Genomic DNA, 22,376 nt, shown 5'->3' on the forward strand with positions numbered 1-22,376 from the left:
ATAAGGTAAGGTGTCCCACAGTAACATCCGTCTAAATGGCCAATCAAAGTTCCTGTCATTGACCTCTTGTCAGAAGGTTTTTTTTCAGAGTTAAAAGAGTTCCAAAAAAATTTAACCCTGAAAAAAACCTTCTGTCATATCTAGGAAAATTGTCTAAAAGCCTCTTCCTCCAAAAAAAAAAAAAAAAAAAATCGTGATCACGTCCCTGGTCTTAATATGTTTTAAAAATATATTATTACATCGTTTTTCAATTTTATTTCCAAATTAACCATTCAGAATAATATATGTTTCTCTAATTCCAAAATTAACAATACAAATCTAGTCATTTCATAGGGATTGTCAGTACCTATTAATTTTATTTTATTCAAATATCACTGTTTTGATTTGGCATCAAGTTGTATTCAATACAAGTGCTTAGCCTTTTTCATTTTTGAAGCACTTAGATGAAGTTTCATCAATATGTTTCGGAAAGATGTCCATTTTACTCCTATAAAGTAAAATATCAACTATAAGCCTCCAAGATGACGTGGTTTTTAATTTTTGTGCAATTTGTGACGTCAGTAAGAACACTAAAGAGATGCTTATATTGTTGAGCGCGAGAAATAGGAAGAAGCAAGATATTAATGACGTCATTAACTTTATCGTATCACACAACCTCTCCTCCAAAAAGAACAGAAAAAAGGGCCGAAATCATCAAGTAGTTAGACAAATTAGGCAATCATATCAACTGCTACTTATCTCTTATGTACTCCCAGACTATCACTGTCATATTATTTCTTCACCATTTTAAAATGAATTATATATTTCGGAATATTAAAATCTATATAGTAGGTATATTATTCAATACTGTATCATAATATTGCTAAGTAAAATTCTTTTAAAAGTGTTGCTATAAATTTGTATTTCTATATGATAGTACAAATTTCTTCATAAAAATAATGAAATGGTCAATATATATATTATAAACGACGAGGGATCAACAACAAATTGTACTCTTGTTTTTTTGGATACGGAGTATTAGTATAGAATAACTTATTATTTTGTTTATTTATCAAAAATAATAAATTATGAAATAGCCATGACGTATCAAGCGAGACGAGGGTATCGATCGCTTTCAACAAAATACAATGGGTATTTTCATGTTAGTGAGGTAACACCGTGACATATATAGAATTGAATAAAAGTGTGATACAAACACGTTTGATATTTTTTTTCTAGATAATAATCTGAAAAGTGTTTTTTTTAAATTTTCTCTTATCATTATTCTCTAGTTATTTAATAGAGAACATCTAGGTGTAAAGTAATCACTAGTACGTGTACTCATAAATAAAGGAAAGTAACACTGGATGATTTGTTGAGGAGTTATAAGTAGTGATGAAATTTTTTAGCTCGTCCGTTCTTTTGGAGTTGACAAACTAAAGAGTAAATTTGCTTATCCTGTACTGTTGTCATTATTATTTAACACTTGAGGAGTGAAGTTCCTTTTCTACACCATTCAAAACCTTATTGAACATTTATGTGGGATCATAAAAGACGGAGAGTAACTTTGAAGATTTGTTGTGGAGTTATAATTGTAGTCCTTGTTAGATTCAAAGTAGAATTAAGATTCGACATCGGGATAATTCTTGGTTAGTCCTTTCTTTATTTCCTTCTCATAACGCTCTCATCCTAAACATTCTTCAAATTTTCAGGGTTACCATGTTGATTTGTAGTTTCCTTTTTTTAATATATTTAATTACACACGATTTTCATAAATAGTTATAAGTGTACGTTCTCGTTGGGCATAGGGTAGACTTGAATATTGATATTGGAGAAATTCCTACCTATAACATTGCTAGATACAGAGTGGGATTTGTGTGTATTTCTTTCTCCTCATAGTTGCTCACAGCTAATCTAATAAAACGTCATGACAGCTCAGCTGCTCTCCTCCACAACATTCTTCAAACTGCCAAGTTAATCATGTTTATTTTTCGCTTCTTTTATTTTTATATAACTCGAGACATATTGTACTAATGATTTAAGACTTTCTTTCAGGTACCTGTCCAATGGTTAAATAATGATAAAAGTGTGTAATTGTTTTATGGAGGAATTTTTTTAAATGTAAAACAGTATTAATATAAAAATTATAGATCCCCTACAACAGTGGTTCTCAAATGGGGGTACAGGTACCCCTTGGGGTTCTTGCATAGTTGTCTTTCTTACCCCATCTTGTGCATTCGACGCTTATTGTATGGCAAACTTTCCCAATCTTATGAGGAAATTGCAGAAATAGAGATATGGGGGCAAAAATCTTATCTCCCAAACAACATAAGTGTTATTACTACCAAATTATTGTAAAGTCATTCACAAAAATTTGTAAAAAAACATATGATATTTAAGCTGAAGTTTATATTATTTGGGCAATTCAGTTTCATTGATAAAAAAATACGCGAGTCTTCCCCTGACCTCGTACAAGGATAGTTTGACCCAGCCTGGTATCACTGTCGCCTTGACAACTCAAACAATGGAGTTCTGGTTCAAGCACAGCAGCGGTGCTGCTGAGAACACAGAGGGACAGGTGACCAAGAAAATAAAAACATAGCCTGTCCAAAATTTCGTCAGTATTCGGAAGAATACATCCTAATGGGGTTTCACGTTCACAAGCTTTAGTTCTCCCATGGTGTTGTGTTTTTTCTGTGGGGAGAAGTTGGCTAGCAGTGAACTGAAGCCAGCTCATCTTCTGCACCATCTCAAGATAAAACATCCATCTCATGTTGGTAGGGAACCAGAGTTTTTCAAAAGAAAGCTGTCAGAATTAAGGTCATCTCAAGACACAATTCGGAAAGCCTCCACAATATCAGCCAAATCCCTGGATGCCTCTTATACAATAATATCTTTACTAATTGCTAAAGCGAAGAAACCGGTTAGTATAAGTGAAGACCTGCTAATTCCAGCTGCGGTTCTGCTGACTAAGCCAATGCTCGACAAAAATGCCGCGGAAAAATTCCAGACTGTGCCTCTGTCAAATGACTCCGTTTGCCGCCGAGGAGAAAAGATGGGAACAGATATTGTCAATCAAGTTGTAGCAAAGCTAAGCAACTCTTGTCCCCTCCAGCTGGATGAGTCTACAGATGTCAGTGGAAACGCACAACTTGTTGCTTTTGTCAGATAGGATGATACAGATGACATTTATGAGCACATACTTTATAATAATTTTTTCTGGGAAAACGGTCTCAGCTGGAAATCCTGCTTCAACATCTGCACGGACGCAGCAGCGTCAATGACGGGCTGCACGAGAGGACTCATCGCGCGCATTAAAGAGGAAATTCTCGGCATGAAGTGAATACTTTGTGTGATACATAGCGAGGCATTGGCATCTAAGAAAATTAACCCTGAGCTACATGACGTCTTACATAACACCATCAAAGTGATCAACTTTATCAAGGCGGAGCCACTTAATGCACGCCTTTTTCGCCGCCTTTGTGAAAATATGGTAGCTCAACACACACAGCTGCTGCTCCATACAGAAGTGTACTGGCTCTCTGGAGAAAAAATACTCACATGGCTGTTGTAATTACGACCCAAAGTAACCACTTTTCTGACCGAGCACAAATCCTCCCATACAACCTTATTCCAGGCCATAGACTGACTGGCAAGGCTGTGCTACCCGGCAGATGTATTTAGCAAACTGAACGAACTGAATACATCTCTGCAGGGCAAGGAAACTAGCATTTTAAACCTTTATGACATGGTGAGAGGCTTCCTGAAGAAAGCAGAACTGTGGAGAGGGGTATGTGCGCAGGAAAATTTCACCTGCTTTCATTATGTCAATTCTTTTCTCTCTTATACGGATGTGAACAGAGCTCCAGTCAAGTCAATCATAGTGGGACATTTGACCAATTTGATTCAAGATTTCCATTCTTACTTTCCTGACTTAGAGAAGAAATTTGCATAGCTGGATTGGGTCGAAGACCCATTTCTCTTGTCAGAGGCAAACAGAAGCAAGCAAGCTATCACTGATCAGGAAGAACTCTAAGAAGTGTCATCTGACCGTAGCCTCTAGTTGAAGTTTGCCAAATCCACACTACATAGGTTGGGGTGTGTGTAAAGCAGGAGTACCCTGACCTGGGGCAGAGAGCTTTGGAGCACCTACTACCCTTTGCCTCCACATATTTATGTGAGGCATCCTTCTTGGCAATGAATGTGATAAAGACAAAGCAGTGAAACAAAGTAACCCTGGAGAAGAGCCTGATTACAGCAGTTACCCCCCTGCCACCAAGATTGAACAAGACCCATACTGAAGCACACGCTCACTTGTCTCACTAAAAAATGCATTTTATATTCAGTTACAACGTTTAATAAACCAGAGAATATTAACACAGTGTTTTACTTTTTTTTACTAAATATATTTTGTGCTGGTTAGAGGGTACGTTACTGAAAAAAGATTGAGAATCCCTGCCCTAGAAGGTTGGATAATCTGTCTATTAATCATATTTTCCCATGGAATCAATTATATTATGTAATGTTAACTTTAATTGAAGTCCTGACTAATATCTATAAAAGCTCATATACTTATTCTTCTAGATTTTATAATTATATCATTTTAGTTTCGCATTTTAACAATATAGGATAATCAAAATTTCTATAATTTTATGCTCCATTCTAGAACATGTTTGAATGTTTTATGGAATTGATAATTTTTAGCTTTTTACAAAATTCTAAATTATGGTGATCATTTTAAAAATAATCCTTTGCAAAATGTATTCATTTTATTTAATTAACATAACCTTATCAAGTTGGAACTTTTTTTGGATATTTTAAAGAAAAAAGCATGTAAAACAGTTCATCACCGAAAATAAACATCAAATTATATTATTATTAATATACGTTATAATTTTATTATGTTTATTTTAATAAAATTATTCAACAAAGATGGGTGGGACTTCTTTAATTTGTATGTTAAAGATAAATGTTGCACCTTCGCGGCTTAATAAACAATACATATTAATTAAAAAAGAGCAAATATACCAAATGTTTTTCCTTTTTCTTACTGTAATTTTTCTACCTAAACAAAAGTCACATCTCTATAAATGCACTAAACGTTCGGGAAAAATATAGCTGATAGATTAAAAAAGGAAAAGAGTTTGGTGCTATCGTTCTTTTTTCTTAATAATTTATAAGGCTTTAAGCCAAGTAGCAAAACGAGGACCCACGTAATTAATAGCAAAAAATGTCTTAGTGCAAATAAACTTTTTTTTCCCCTAGGGGTATTGTTTGGTCATTATTTTGAGATAAAATTAGGAGTTATTATGTTATCTAATATATTTTACATATAAGAAGATGCTCCTTCTAGGTCCAGAAGACAGAATTAGCTTAGCTAGAGAAGATTTTCATGATAATTGGTTTATTCGGGTTCAAAGATGATGATGTTAATTAATGTAAAAATATATACGAGTATTTTATACTTAAACTATGTAGTCCAAGTCAAGTCTTGACTCCAAGCTCCCACCTCTGACAATAATTGACCATTGCTTCTTTTAATGATTCATTTATTGTTATACTATTAATTATTATAATTAATAACAATTAATAAATCCTAAATGTATTATTTAAAACTTCTTTTCTCTTTTGTGGGATATTCATAATGGAAAAATCCAAGGGGGAAAATAATTACTTATTTCCCCATAGCAATTTTAGAGTCATGCATGACTCATGATGAGTGCTTAATCCTTAATCTTTATTATATCCCTGACTACGTCAGTAAGAAAAATAATAGAGCTGACGTCATATGAAAAGCGAAACCTTGCAAAAAAGTGTTTAAACGCTACGCCATTGTATATCCCCAGGCTAACTGTTGCGTTTGGTTACTTAGCTTAAAGCTTTAATTATTTAACACTAGAACAATGGCTTTGTGATGCTAATATGGAGTATTTTAAGCATGTTAAAAAAAGAAACCAGTTACTTTGACAATTTGAAATTTTTTTTGGAGCAGAGCAGCTTAGCTGTCATGAAATTTTATTATATCAGCTACAAACAGCTGCAGAGGGGGACAGGGAGAAGAAAATAAAGAAGAATATTCTTATCAAACGCAATTTTCTTTCAAACCATTATCAAATGAAAAATAAAAAAATAGAACAAATTCTGAAAGCTGGATGGATTCTGATTTATTTTATTTTATAAAATTACCTCCAGCCTCAATTAGAGTCTTTATACGAGGCTGAAAGTGTTAGCAGGCCTTTGCCACTTGGGCCCTTGGCAAATCCTGGAATTCCTTATTGATCCGACTGATAAGTTCATCTTCGGTGTTGAAAGGGGTTCGTTTGGTTTGTCGTTCGATTGCAACCTAAACAAAAAAATCAATCCAATTCAGATCTTGCAAGTTTGGAGACCAAAAGTCTGGCGAGATGAAGTTTTCAAAATTGTCTTGGAGCCACTTCAGACTTTTTTCGAAGTGCAGCAGGGAGCCCAGTCCTTTAAAGACCTCAAATTCCATCTTAACCTTGCAAACAAACGTTTCACAGATTCCAGAGTTCGAACAATTGTTATGTTGTCGCTCCCGCTGTGGATTCCACTGAGGGCTCCCTCCATTTTCCAACTGGTACATGTTTGAACAAGCTATCTAATAAAAATCTGCTGCCTAAGTGCTTACCTTTGCCCAAGTGGTGGCATAAGTAATTTGCGCAACGTGTATAAAAAGAGGAATGATCCTGATGGCAGTTGAGTTGTGTTTTTAAAAGAGACTCCTTATGAAGGCTTTGTTCGCATCATTATATATTTTATTATTAGAAAGTTGATTGATTATTTAATTAATGGCGAGTGATGTAAATTATAATGTTGAAAGATAAACTTACAAGTTTTGCTAAACTTATCAAATAGCAATCTGAAGTACTTTACAGCAAAAGTAATGGAAATCAAGCTAACTTTTAAAATTATTTTAAAATTTACATTTATTTTTCTCAATGTTTTATATTTGTACAATTATTTTTAATTGATATTTACGATTGCAAAATGGATGGAATAATTAAAAAAAGAATACACCATTTTAATGAGGAAATTAGTAAAGTCGTTCAACTGTTTATCATATAATTAAATACGTTTTATTTTTTACCCAGTTCTCTAACTAAGTTACAAAAATGATCTTCACTAACGGAGGGTTTAATGTAGGAAAACTTTCAGTTTCTCTCTTTGTAGCCTTGTTTATCATAAATCTGGGATTATAGTCATGTGTAGGGTTGCATTGGTAATTAATATACGATTTTAAGTCGTTCCCCTTCCACATCCAGTCCCGTACCTATTATCTGTATAAGTATATAAAAACATTATATAAATTTACAGCTAGGTATAGAAAATTTACTTGAAAGTAACAATTTAGAAATAACCACATTTTTAGTGCCCCATACATTTGAATTTTTATCACAATGCGTTCAAAAATCCGAAACAGTAGGAGTTGGATTGACCAGTTTACTCTGAAACCATTGAGTAACTTTTTCACTATAATATTTCTTTTTTGAATGATATTGTTTATAACAGAACTGAATTCGAGTCCATATTTTCTGAGTCAAGTTCAAGTCATCAGTATTCGTCCCAGGTTAATTAAAAAAGACACGAGTCAAGTCGAGTTTATACATGTCATTTCCATTCATTTTTTCCCTATCCTTAATTAATAAAAAGTTCAAAAAAAAAAAAAAAAAAGAAACAATCGTGTTATATATTTATGAAATTCCTTTAAATACATAATAAGGAATCGGTATCAGAATCGTCCGTAAAGATAGTATCAGAACCGGAATAGGCTGAAAATTTGGTATCGGTACATCCCTAATTATAATCAAAACAGCTAATTAAATTCATAAACCTCGATTAAAAATTGCAAAATATACGAATAAATCCTAAGCAAGACATTATTAAGATAAATAATGAATTGTATTCATCAGATTTCATATTTCAGAAGGATACAGAAAAGTGTAAGGGATAAAATGTATATTCAAAATAATTATCGGTGTTTATAATATACATTTTTAATAGAGATCCCAAAGTTAATTTAAAAAAAAAAAACTTTCCCAGGTAATATACGTAGATATTCAAAAATTTAGCGGCTAGAAATTCATTAAAAATTTGAAAATTTTTTATAATTAAAATATGCAAAAAAATTAAATCTATTTTTTTAACAATTTTTTTATAATTGTCTTTCTGTATAAATATAATTAAATACAACACTAGACAAAACTTATATTAAATTGTAATAGTGATTAAACTTTTATAAAATAGAAGAATGTTACTTTTTGAAGAATATCGACTATTTGCATCGTTGTTGTGAGAATCTAATTGGAAACAAGTCTTTATGAATATTAATTAATTAATTAGTATAACATTTACCTAGAAAAATATTACATGTGTTTACAGTGTATAATTAATATATCATTAATTAAGAAAAACGATTAAAATAAATAATTTTATTGTTGTTTTAATGAAGTTTTTGTAAGTTGCAATTTTTTTTAAATCCTCCATTGTAAAATATTCTTTAATAAAAAACCAATGAGAACTTGATGAAGTTTGAAATCAAATTACTTCTAATACCTTGCAATTTTGTTTACCTATAAGGACACCCTTTTATAGTAATGTAAATTTTTTCCCTTCGGAACAGATTTCAGAGACTCCATTTCATCTAAAACAAAACTATAATGTCGATCTTTGACCGCAGATGGCTGTGAAAAAGTATCTTCCAGCATTGTACCACCTTGACTAATAGTCCTCCATAGCCGTGAAAATATATTCAGATCTGATCCTGTGGATATTCTATCATCATACCAAGAACTTAGGGAAATTTTAATGGATCGTCTCTGCTCCTCAAAGGAGGCCTCAATCTTATGATTTGCAATGAGTTCTTGATCAATTCGAGCATCACAACTTGGGCATTTAGGTATTTCTGAATCTACAAGAAGTGGTGATGCAGAGGGAAGTCGAAGCTTGGAGCACATCATACTTCTGCGTAAATCATGAACCGATTCGGCTTTTGAAGGAGAGGGGTGAGCCCAAACACTGGAGGAATGATCACAGGAAGGTTTCTTTTTGGACATGGGACGAAGATGCTCTTCAATTGCGGAGCAACTGAATTGACTTCGAATGGCAGGGATTGCAGGAGCCCAAAGTTCATTGCCTGATTGTCCGCCTCCTCGTCGTTGGTGTGAGGAATAAACGAGGCGATGAAAGGGGTAGCATCCATTACAAGAGCAGACTGAGCGGACTTCGTCATCAATATATATTTCTTGATCTTGCCAATGGACAACATCGTTATGTTGAAGAATGACATCTCCATCCAGTTTAACTGTATGCGCTGCGGCCTGAAAAAAAGAAAAAAGAACTTGTATTAATGAAAATTATCATCAATTAATATAAATGGATTCCAAACAGTAAAAGCGAGATATAAATTATGAATCTCTTATTAAAACAAAATACTTCTAAAAAATATTAATTTATATCTAAATTGCATAATGTAGAAATTTATTTCGAACAAATAATTTTACAAGGCAACAAAATTTTACTTGTCTGACAATCTTATGGGCTCAGTTTATTAGTATTTTATTATATGCTGATTGTGATTTTTTAAATAGTTTTATCTTATAAAATCTTGTTCTAAGGATGAATGTTCTAAGGCGTCCAACCTCCATTCCTGGATATAGAATCTTGATAGGTGGTTATGAAAATCATAGAAGCCTATGGGCAAAGTTCACATGTTTGTAATGGAAAAACTACCTTTGAAAATTAGAAAAGGAAAATCGACTGTTACGTGTGCTCTTTCTTCCTTTTTGATCATTCTTTAATAGGTCGTCCTGGTGTTAACTTCTCCCTCTGCAGCAAGTATTCTGCCTATCTTTGGTATAAATTGCTTTTAAAATAAATATATATGAATTTAAATACCTATATATATAAATCCTAGCACTAAAATATTTTAAATGTAGAAGACTCCCCTTTACATATATGATATCTGGAAAGATCATCGATTTTTTTTCAATGAATAGACGATTGAATTTATAACTAATTATGGTAAAAATAATTTATTTTTTAAATGGTCATACCAGCAAATATATTGTACAACTTGACTATAATTTTTATTGATTAATTGTTACTGAACGTCATTGAAGCAAATGTTTAAAAAAACAAATACTAGTACATATTTATATATTGTAACTTATAGTTAGGTCATGGATTACTTTAGTAATTCATGGTTAAGTATAAACGACAGCAAAATGAAAAATAACCACAAACTTAACAACTTTTTGGACTCAATCTCTAAAAATGTTGAATTTGTTAGCACAATTTGTGTTCCGAGATGAAGAGTTCCACATACATTCTGTCAAGATATAAAATATTTTTTTAAGTAAATATATTAAAATAATGCTAAGACAAATGACTTTATTAACCTGGTTTATCCAAGCCCTTCAATATTATACATAGATCTAACTGATTGGAATATCAGGTATGTCCCTATGAAATTAGACTTAAAAAAAAAAATTGAACGTTTATTGTGAAAAAATGGTTACAAATTTAATTTTCAATGTATACACCTTCGCTAGCCACACATTTTCCCCATCTTTCAGGCAATTTATGGATGCCCTTCATAAAAATTATTCGTCTTTGGCTGCAAACCATCCATCCATCCATTTTTTGGCTTCAGCGTGAGAATTGAAGCGTAAATCATTGAGTGCGTGGCCCATCGATGCAAACAGGAGATAATCGGAAGAAGCCAGGTCTATTGAGTAAATCGTATGATCAAGAGGTTCCCATTTGTACGATTCAACAAGCTGGCGAGTGGCTATAGAGCGATGCAGTGGTGCGTTGTCATCAAGGAAAATTACTTTGTGTTGCCTAGCTTCATATTTTGGGCGTTTTTGGCGTATAGCATGGTTCAAATCGGCCAATTGTTGTTGCTAGCGATCACTATTAACGGTTTAACTGGGCTGTAGAAGGTCATACCATATGACACCACACTGGTCCCAGAACACACACAGCTTTGTCTCTTCATTTCTCACGTCAAAATCGCCACTTTGGAATTTTTCAAACCACCTACCGTAAGCTTGCACAAACTTTGACTTCAACCAAAGAACTGGTTTATTACTTAACCAATTTTGATATCCAAACAGCTAAAATTTACGTCGCATCAAGAATGATAAATATTCATTTGTTTCTTAGATCTGTTTGGTCAAAGTTACATAGTCCAAATTATAAAAAGATAGTTAGATATTTAGAATATCCAACATTGATTAAACACAATCATGTTGATTTTGTTTTTTAAAGTTTTAAGCCTTTGAATTTTGAACCAAAAAGTGCTGATATCATTAAATTTAAGAGGTAAAAATAATATATATGTGTCTTACAAAGTAAAGGATACCTTATTTTATTCCATTTAAGAGGTTTGTATTTTGAGTTTTAGAGGAAAATGTGAAAAACCTTTTTTTTAATATTATGTAGGGGTTTCCCCATACTATTTTTGTGTCATAACATAAATTAAAATTAAGGAAAAATTCATATGAATTATAGTAGGGAATATTTGAAGATGTTTTGTGAAGAAAGTTTTGAATTAACTTAATATTTGCAAAAGTTATTTAATGAAATATTCTATTCTATAATAATACAAACATATATATATAATAATACAGAGGAAATAGAGGAGGGTGGGGAGGGCGTGTATTTTTTATACCTTTATAAAATAGTTATATTTTCAAGATATTTGAATTTTGTAAAAAATTAAAAATAACTATAGGACATGGGTCAACTTTTATATTAATGCTGAATTTAACCAATGGTTTTTCATTTTTTAGTGAAAATGAGATTTCAAATTAAAAAAATAAAAATATTATGTTTTAAACCTCAAATAACTTACCAACATTTTACATCAAAAAAATTGTCTAGAAGAGAAGTCCGTTTTTTATTTCATTAAAAAATTGCCAAATTGAAATTGATCCAAAATTTTGACCGTTTATTACCTTCAAAAGAAAAAAGGGTCAATTTACTTTTTTTAGGATACATTTATATTAATTTGTATTTGCCATTTGGGATTTGTTCACCTTGTTTTGTTCTTTTTGTCATAAGTAGTTAGATAGGTTAATTTTGATTGTTCCTTAGATCTTCATTTATATATTATTAGTATATTATAAATTTGAATTTTTGTGTATTATAACATTGAATATTATTGTTTGTATTTTTAAAATTTTTTATTGCTTATTGTTCTTAAATATTTTCCAAAAAAAAATTAAAATAATTCGTTGTTCAAATTCGTTCACCTTCTTTGTTATATTATTATACGTAAGTAGTTAGATAGGTTGATTTCGTTCGTTTGGTATTTTTGATATATTTTTCGTTTATTTCATTTGTATTTAATATAATTGTTTAAACTGCGTCTCTTTTTTAAGTTTATTCACTTATTGATACATATATTTTTTTAGGATAAATTTATATTAATTTGTGGTCGGGGTTCCTTCGCCTTCTTTGTTAAATTATTATTTTATTGTGATAAGGAGTTAGATAGGATTCCATGATGCCCCCAAAGAAGTCAAGATTATGCGTCGGAAAGCTTACTTCGAGATGAAAGGCTCAAATTTAAGATACTTCGTTAGTTTTGCGAGCAGATAGAGACTGTTGTAGAGTCAGTGGAGTGTGATCCTTTGAGTAGTGATGATGATTTTGAGGATGACTCAATGTTACGCAGAAAGACTAAGTCATACAGTAGATTGGCTGTAGGTAGTTGCTCTAAGGATCCTGATTATTTTAGGCAGTATATGGCTAATAGACGTGAATCCATGACGACTGAGGAACGAAATGTGGAGAGAAGGAACGATAGGATTGCTAAGAAAGGGAAGCCTTGTAGACTGAGTGTAGAGGATTGGGAGGATGAGAATAGGAATACTCTTAGTGGGAGTAGAAGGCTTCGTAGTGGTCGGTCCCCAGAAGTAAAATGAGGTTGTTAGAGAGAGGTACTTGGATAATCAAAGGAATAGACGTGCTCAAATTAGAAATAGAGTTGTTGAGATTGTGGATTCCACTGATTTTGATAAGGCTTTGCATGGTTTAGGTGATTCGTATGTTGGTAATATAAATGGAGGAGAGGGTAGTAAGGTTTTTGATTTTTGCTCCGCACTTTTATTTCTGAAAGAGAAATGTAACATATTTTGTCGTCATGAAGGTTCCACTTCCTTGCCTCCAATTGTAACTCCGGAAGAGTTGAAGGTTCTTAATAGTCGTCCATCCTTTCCGAATCAGATTCGTAATAATAGTTTTGCAATGGCATCTTTATCTTTGAAGGAAGTAGATCCACCCTCCGATTGGAATAGTTATAGTGGGAATATTATAATTCAGGGTCAAGTTTGTCATCAAATGGGGGAATCTTGTTGCTCCTCAAGGTCTTGGTCCGTCTTTTCTTTTAATTTATTTTCTTGATACCGACGCAGCAGTTAATGTCCGAGCAGATGAATTCAAATTCATTAGATAGAGGGATTTTGGAATCTTTAACTGAGATAGTGGAGAAGTATAGTCCGTATGTAAGGGATTTGAAAATGGCTGTAGAGTTTTTAAAGGACATGTTAGAGTTTAATGAAGAGGTTCCTGAAGGTAGGATTGTGATTTCCAATAGTCGTAGCTTGCATCCTGTAAGGGCTCATTCCCGTACTTACAATCTTCTGATAGCTGCTGAAGTGGTAGGAATCATTCTTGATGGTGATAAGGTAGGAAATAAGGCAGACTTCAAGACTTCACTATCGTCATGAGACTCCACACCGTAGGTTGAATAAGATTTCCAAAACAAATCGTTCGTATGATCCATTAGTTTATGTTTTGCTGTTTCCTTGTGGTGAGGATGGTTGGACACCTGGTAGTCAAAGTAGGGATAGGAAGCAGAATTCTACTCCAACATTGAGCATTGTAGATTTTTATTGGAATAGGATACAGGTTCCTAGACGTGAGTTTAACGTTATTAAAAGGTCGAAACGTTTGTTCCTAATGTATTTGATTGATAGTTGGGCTAGGGTAGAGGAGGCTAAGTTGAAATGGGCTTTACATCACCAGAAAGGGATTAAGGCTTAAAGGTATAATGCTGTCTTGGATGTTGTGAACAATAGAGATTATGAAAATAGTTGTCTTGAGAAGTTAGGTAATCGTGTTATTCTTCCTCCTACCATTTATGGTTCCCAGAGGTTCTATAAGAAATGCTATGAAGACACTGTGGCTCTTGTTCGCGAGGATGGCCGACCTGACCTATTCTTAAGTTTTACTTGTAATCCAAATTGGGTAGAGATAGTAGAGAGTCTTCGGGTAGGAGAATCCGCTATAGATAGACCAGATGTATGCGCTAGGGTATTTCATAGGAAGCATGAGGAGCTTCATGATGATATTCTGAAAAGGAATGTTTTAGGAAAGGTCGATGCTTATATAGAATCTACAGAGTGGCAGAAGCCAGATCTTCCGCATACAAACATATTAATATGGCTCGATGCTCCTGACAAGCCAGTGACTAAGGCTAGATTTGATTGATTAGTGTCCACAGAGCTTCTGAATCCAGTAATGAATAAGAAACTTTCTTCCTTGGCCAAAACACATATGATTCAAGGACCATGTTGGCCTTGGGCTCGAAATTCTCCTTGTATAGTTACTTATACACTAGGTATTGCTCCAAGTTGTTCCAAGGCTTTTCCAAAAACGCGGTTGTTAAAGATGAATTCTATCCAACTTATAGGCGTTGTTCTGAAGCAGATGGTGGTTAGATTTTTGCTTATGAGCATAGGTCGTATGGTAGGATTTCAATAGATAATTCCTTGTTGTTCCATATAATCCTGGGCTACTTTTGAAGTATGAGAGTCATTGTAATTTACAGGTTGTTAACACTATTTTTGCAGTCAAATATATTACGAAAGGGCAGGATATAATTCGTGTAGCGGTGTCCAAAGAGAAGTCTCATCAGCATGGAGGTGTAGCTGATATCTTGGAGGCTCAACCTAGTCCGGACTGGACCGTTGGGGGTCCAAATCCTTCTGTAGATAGGCTTACTGATGAGATTCAGGAGTATCAGGATGGTCGTTATATTTCTTTGGACGAGGCAGCATGGAAGATTTTAGGTTTCAAAATCTTTTGGAATTATCCAAAGGTTGATCTTTTTCCAGTTCATCTTCCTGGTGGTGAAATATTGATGATTTCAAATGAGGGCCCTATTGACTATTCGTCGCTCTGGACCTCCAGTAACAATTATGAAAGATTTTTTTAGATTAAACGGAGAGTTTGAGGAGGCTATAGAGAATGTTTATCCAGATATTGAAAAGGGTTTTGTTGGTGTGATAAGAAGTGGGTAAAGAGGAAGCGTGGAGAGTTAAATGGAGAGTCAGGTTGTATTGATGCTAAGACGGTAAGTCGTATTCCAATGGGTAGAGCCGAGCTCTATCATCTTCGTCTTCTTTTAGTTTCGGTGAAACGGCCAACATATTTTGAGGATTTAACATAGGTAGATTGTGTACGAACAGTTTTCATTTGGCCATTTGGTCCTTCAGCTTGAATATCATAGCATCCTTTCAGTTTCTCTATACAAGGACGAATATCAGTTTTTAATTTGGTATATAAAAGATGTATAACCAAGCCATAACGCGATTGTGCGCCGGCAGTTTCATCTTCCGTGAATCCAAAATTAAGTGCAGCATTGTATACTTCAAATGTATGTTATTAAACACACGATCATTCTCAGCATCTCTTAAAGTTATAACAAATGTATCCCATCTAAAAGTCGATTCTAGATTAATATTTTTGTCTCTTCTAGTCAGACCTCTAGAGTATGACATTATCGGTTTTGTTGGCATTGATGCATTATCAGGAGGACGGTCATTTGGGCCAAGATCCATAGTAAGTTGTAACAGTTGTGTATTATCAAAACATTAAATTAATTAAAGAGAGAAAAAACAAAACCAACGGCGAGTCTCGAACCAAAGGATCGCTACTTTCTAGCTATTTCACTTAATAGTTTATATCCGGTGGTATTCTAATTAAGTTCTTAAAATGTTACAAAAATATTTAAAAAAGGAAGAAAAAGCTAGGAGAGATTTATGCACACGCTTTTTATAGAAGAAGATAAACGCAGAGGGAAGAACGAAGAAACACAAAGGATCCCTTGTGTCAACTCCAGCAAGAGATGATCGAAAATTTCTAAGTCCAAGGTTTGAAAAACTTATTTAAAAAAAAATAATCACACCAACACAATACAACGTAAGCATTTACATACATACACATAAAAACAAGATCAAATATATATCCATGATTCTTCACAAGTTATGACCCTTTTGAGCAAATCAGGATCATCATTGACATCTGTCAACCTCTCATTAGCAATGCTCATATGACGATTATTTTTGTCAAAATTATACAACCCCGGGAGAAACTTCTTTGACACTCGTCTCATGCCCAAAGCATTTGATAAAATTTCATAGCACAAGCCAGCCGATATATTAATTATATTAACTGTACTAGTGTAATTTTTTTTTTTTTTTACATAAACTTATAACAGGAATATCTCAAAACAAGAGTAACATATTTTTCCAGTTCTTTATTAAAAATAATCAACACTGCACTACACTAAATTCTATAATTAAGACAAATAAATCTTCTTACATTTATTAAAACTATACCTCAGGAGTATAGAGTACCTTTCGGTTTATTACGCAATAGTGAACTCTATAATTGTTATTCTTCCAATATTTATGAAGAAGCACTCGAACAGATAGATACAATGAAACCGTTGCTTGCTCTTAACGGTATTTTTATATGTATATGGGTCGGCATCCTATGGCACCCGTGCCACTGCTGGCACACGGAGGCATATTCACTGTCACACGCCAAAATTGGAAAATATTCAGTAGTTGGTGTGTGTGTTTTTACCATTATTGTTGATAGTGGCACACCCATTGATTACAAACATTGAAGTTTTTACTCAATGTCTCGAAGGTTGCTTTCGCCTGGTATATATTGTAAAAAAACCTTTAAAGCACACAATAAAAAGAATAGTTGAATTGTAAAGCCATGATACATGTAAACATAACATCAGTAAGTATGGAGATTATGAAATGCCTGTTGAAAAAAAAAAATCTTTTTCTTTTAATCTATCAACATAAGTACGTACTTCAAATGCTGCAAGCTACGCAAAATACTTTTTTTTTGTAAACAAATTACTTTATTATGAATTAACCATAAATAAATACTAAGGACAAGACTCCTTTTTATCTGAATAACAGCAATATACTTCAATATTTTATAAGAAATAAAGAAGATAAAAATAATGAAAAACAGCACACATTATTTATGATCATTGAATAAGTGTTTCCCAATAGAAATACATAATAACAAAGTAACGAAATAAGAAAATATATTATTTTCTTCCCCCCCCCTTCAAAGAGGATCACAAACAAGTTAATCTCTCATTAAACATTATCGGAGATAGAGAAGAAGACAAAACAAGCAACGCTCCTGTCCTTGGATGGACATTATTTGTCAACAGTGTGATTCGTATGCTTCGCCGCTTAGAGTACTTCCTGGACCTTAGAAACAATGTTATCTATTTTTAAATGCTCCTCATATGATGTAGACGTGACGATAGGCCAATCCCTCTGGGTGAGTCTCATTCCGTTGTGGCGCCATACTATGTCATCCACCACCCCCAACATGGGCAAAACCATTTGGCAATGCCATTTATTTCATTTGTTACCCTGATTAGATGGGTGGTATGATTATCCCGGTTTTAGATTTTCTAGTTTTATAAATGTACTTAGTTTTATCCTTTTATATACGTACGTAATCTTTTTACCTTTTAGTACTGAATTGCTCTTATCTTGAGAATATACCCTTTTTCTATATACTTCTTCATGACTCCCTATTTTTACATAAATTGGCGACGATCTATTTTATGTTCCACCTTAATACATAAGAAGTGGTGAAGAAGACGGGAAACACATTGTATGCCCTTAAGCTTGCCGAGCTGCGTCATCTCTGTGTGGTGTTGGAGCTCTTCTGGAGGGGAAGAAGAAGCCCAAAGTAGCCACTATAGTTGGGGAGTACCTCATTGCCTGTGGGAGTGATCCCAACACACATGACTTTTCTACTAATGACCAAATTCCTGTGAAGGAGTCATCCTCGTTGTCCGCCATTGGTTTAGGGGTGAGTCAGCCCAGTCTTTTCGAACTGAGTGGGGACCATTGTGGTCAGAGGTGGGTGTCCTGGTTGGATGAATTTTTGATGTACAATTCATTTTTTGGGGAAGCGTCGGCAGAAAAAAAAGTCATCGGAGCCATGTCTGAGGCTTATTCTCCCGAGGAATTGGTGCTCTTCAAAAGGTATAGGCTATCAGAAATTAAGCAAGCCCAAGGAGAGCCTATAGATGATTTTGTTACACGACTCAGAGGCCAGGCCAAATTTAGAAAATTTACTTGTAAATCTTGCTCCTCATCTTTCGAGGACGAAATTATTTTGGGTTCCATTCTAAGACATATCTCCAGTCCTAATTTACATTGATCAGTCTTCGAGAAAGGCTTTTCCTCTCTCCAGAAGGTGATTTCATTGGCAAGATCTATGGAGACTTCGTCCCTCAATGCTAGTGAGATGGAGCGAAAAGACGATATTTTTTACCAGAGTACAAGGGGCCAAAATCTCTAATCAAAAGGACTTCCAAAAAGTGGATGCCCAAGTATCTTCCTCCTGAAAAGAAATGTTTATATTGCAACCGTAAGCATTTATTGTTGAAAAATGAGTGCCCGGTGACTACTGCTTTTTGAATCTGGAACAGTGTTTTGGCCCTTAGCGAAAGTATGAAATTCCTCAAATTTTGACTTCATTTGGCCTCATACCGGGCCATCGTCCGGGCTACAGTCTTTGGGTGGAGTCCCACAATCTTAGTGATGGTTGAGGGTTGGAATTTGGCACGAACAAGATCGATATTCCTTTGTTGATTGGCTTCATTTGCATTGACAAAAGATCAAAAGTAACTATTTTTTTTTTTTTTTCATCAATTATCACACTCATTTTGAACCCATGTAATCAAGCCAACAAAGGAATTTATCTTTGTGTGCAGAATCCAAAACAGGTCTCAGTTTTTCTCTCAGTCATCTGAATTTTGAAATATCTTGGTTTATACTACTTCGGGACTATTGCCGTTCAGAGTCATTTGTACCCTTAAAACAATCCCCAAATTAAAAGTAGAAGCAATAAAACTTATGTAAAAGTGTTTTTTATTATTAAAAAGTATTTTAGTTGATTCTGTATCTTGGTCTGAACTCGATATATTTCCATTTTTAGGCTGAAAAATGATGAAAAGCGACACACTTCTTTAGACCCTTATAACTTATTCGTAACACAGTGATGAGAAAAATCATAGCTTATATTATAGAAAGATATTCAATGGCTAGTTTAATTAAAGATCTATTTAAAAAATATGCATCCCCAAGGATTTTTGTTCCATTTTGTGCGTCAACATAACTTCCTTTTTCCAAAAAGTAATAAAACAAGTTGCATAAATCAGGAAAGTTTTATAATAATAGTTCTCATTTAATGTTTTTTTTACGCAGTTTTAAAAATCATGCCGTATAGGTGACGTCCTCCATTTGTCATTCACTGAATAAACCTTACTTCGGTATAGGAGTATTAGTACCGGGTGTTTTTTTATACTTTTGTTTTTATTTTTATAATGTTTCATTGAGAGATTTAAATAAATATTTATATTCACCAAAAAACATGCAGAATTTAATTTGCAACATATTTGATTTCGGAACTGCAGATGATTAGTAAATTGAATCATTAGTTATTGGCGATTTTGCAAAGGTCTTAAAAAATGTTGGCTTTTCCTAAATAATTCCAGTTTGAATTAACCAATTTAGAGACACTGCATTAAATACACTAAATCTGAAAGCATTAATTTTTGCTATCTAGCATAATTATCTATGGGGTCATTCGCGTTCAAATAATTTTGCAAATTTTAAATTATGAAGATGAGTCGAAGAAATCGTTTTCGGTACATTATAAACTGAAGCAATTAACGAATCTTTAAAAAACTTACTTATAAAAACTCAAGGGTTAAAAAACTTACTTATAAAAACTCAAGGGTTAAAAAACTTACTTATAAAAACTCAAGGGTTAAATAACAACTAATTTAATTTAATAAAATATTATGTCAAACCATTTTTGGCAAATTATATTTTTGATGCCAAATGCACGTTTCTCACGACTCTAAACTAAGACAGTAACTGACTATATTTTTAAAATAACTTTACAATATCGCCTCCAGAAGTAAACTTCGCCAACCCCGCTAATACTTCTATAGCCTGATAGCCCAGCATTATAAACATAGAAGTTATGTTGATGTACCCTGTATATATTTTGAGTACATTTAATAAAAGTATCTACGAATTTTTAAATATTTATAAATAAATATAATTATTTATGTTGACTAAAAAAATGTATTTATTTGTATACCTAGATGATATTGCTCTCACAAAAAAAATGAAGGAAAAAAAAGGATAGACGCATAAACACAGAGGGAAATTACAAAGGAATGATAAGGTAGTTCAACAGTCAGTCACTAACCTGAATTGCTTCTTGCTCATCACGTTTCTCATCCTCAGTATTGAGCATCATGAATTTGAGGACCATCAGATTAAGGGACGCAGCAATGATTGCGAGGCCAAACATAATAAAAAAGAGAGCAAAGATCACGTACTCTGGTTTTGTTTCCAGAGCATTGTCTTGTTGAAGTGCTACCAGATCTCCAAATCCTATCGTTGTAAGAGTAACGAAGCAATAGTAAATTGCATTAAAGTATGTCCAACCTTGAAAATAAAAAAAGTAATTTGTGAATCTTGCTTTTTTTCTGTGAAGAAAAAACCAAAAAAATAAGAAATATCAAAAGAGTTTCATAGTAGGATTCAACTAATAAATGTATCTACCGATTGTAGACAGTTCGGCAATAGTCGACCAAAGTTTACCAACTATCAATACTCATGGGGGGTTTGTACAAAGCTATAAACAAAGTGACGAAACGAAGAATTCATGATCAATGTTTGTACAAAACAGTGTTAATACCGAACCTTTTTTTGTCTGCTAGGATCGTTGAGTATACTCGCAAATTTCCATCATTATTCTTCCTCAATTCTACTCTGAGTCCATCAAAAAACCTAAACTTAAAACCCCCAACAAAACCTCAATGTTGTTTTTTGTTATTTATTTGAACACATAGTCGAACTTACACTTATTACTTCGTTGTTCTCTCCTCTAGGATGAAGGAATTTCGGTCACAGTTTAGAATATTAAAAAAAAACTATGTTCAGGTTACCCACCATTAAAAATATTTACAACTCTAGGTACAGCTATATAATTGAGTTGAATTTAGGATCGACATCATTGTAATCCTGTCTTTTTTTTTTTTTACTCTTGCTAGATACAGAGGGAGATTTGTATTTATTTCCTTCCTCTTACACTTACTAAGGGCTAATATAATGAAACGTCATTAAAGCTAAGCTGCTTTCTTCCAAAACACTATTCAAATTGTCTGAGTGACCACGTTACTTCTTGTTATTTTTTTTTTAATACCGACAGTAAAGCATTAAAACAAAGAAGCAAAACGAAGACCACTACAATATTTGTAGAATATAGTGGTCGATACAAAACTTTTTCTTTCATCCGCTAGAAACGTTGAATGTAACTAAATAAGTGCCCTCCATGAATTCACCCTTTTAACTGAATTAACAAGGTAAATCCTGCGAAGAGAAGAAAATGTTGCATACTATATGAGGGGAAATGACAGACATTGATAAAGTTTCGTCATCTTTGGTTTCATATAGAGCAACATTGCAGGAAAATATATATAAAAATGATCAGGAATCTACTTTTGCTAACAGTCGTGTTTCGTCACTTTGTACTGAAGAGTTCTAGGTAACTTTGCCGTGAACATTTTCACCGGCGGTAATCTCGTCTACATGAGATTTTGCCGCATGACATATTCGCTGCCTTTTTATGTTTTATATTATCAGTTCGAACTATACTGTTCTATCTCCTCGAGGAGAATAAAATAATTGTAAAAAGTTCATAAGAGTTTACCAACAGGAATTTTTGTCAAAAATCATGTTTTTCACCACAACAGGGTGCATGATTAGTATAAGAACTCATCGACTATTCCTTCTTGATTAATTATTTCATAAATATTGTCCTTTTTTCTTCTCCTAGCTATATAATTAATCTGATCGAGTAACAATATTAAGTTCGAACCGATAATATATATAAATAAAAAAGCAGCGAATATGTCATGCGTCAAAATCCCTTCTAGGCAAAATTACCAGCTGTAGAAATGTTCACGGCAAAACTACCGGTAATGACATTAAATATTTTGGTTTGTA

The 22,376-nt window shown here is 33.4% G+C and overlaps 1 protein-coding gene across 4 annotated transcripts in view; it reads right to left on the reverse strand.

The window, feature by feature from the left end:
* Positions 1-22,376, reverse strand: part of LOC121131300 (two pore potassium channel protein sup-9-like) — a 194,708-nt gene that overhangs the window by 133,344 nt on the left and 38,988 nt on the right. The window contains exons 5-8 of one of the 4 annotated variants that reach the window (XM_071893845.1): positions 20,572-20,813; positions 8,571-9,317; positions 7,334-7,794; positions 6,909-7,277 (exon numbers count right to left, since the gene is read on the reverse strand). The exons of the other annotated variants lie outside the window; for them this stretch is intronic. Of the exons in view, the coding sequence (XP_071749946.1) occupies positions 8,571-9,317; positions 20,572-20,813 (989 nt within the window). The 3' untranslated portion in view covers positions 6,909-7,277; positions 7,334-7,794. Of the gene's footprint in view, positions 1-6,908; positions 7,278-7,333; positions 7,795-8,570; positions 9,318-20,571; positions 20,814-22,376 lie in introns of those variants that run through there. 4 annotated transcript variants of the gene reach the window in all.

This window comes from Lepeophtheirus salmonis, chromosome W (assembly GCF_016086655.4).
Source record: "Lepeophtheirus salmonis chromosome W, UVic_Lsal_1.4, whole genome shotgun sequence".
Classification (NCBI taxonomy): Eukaryota; Metazoa; Arthropoda; class Copepoda; order Siphonostomatoida; family Caligidae; genus Lepeophtheirus; species Lepeophtheirus salmonis.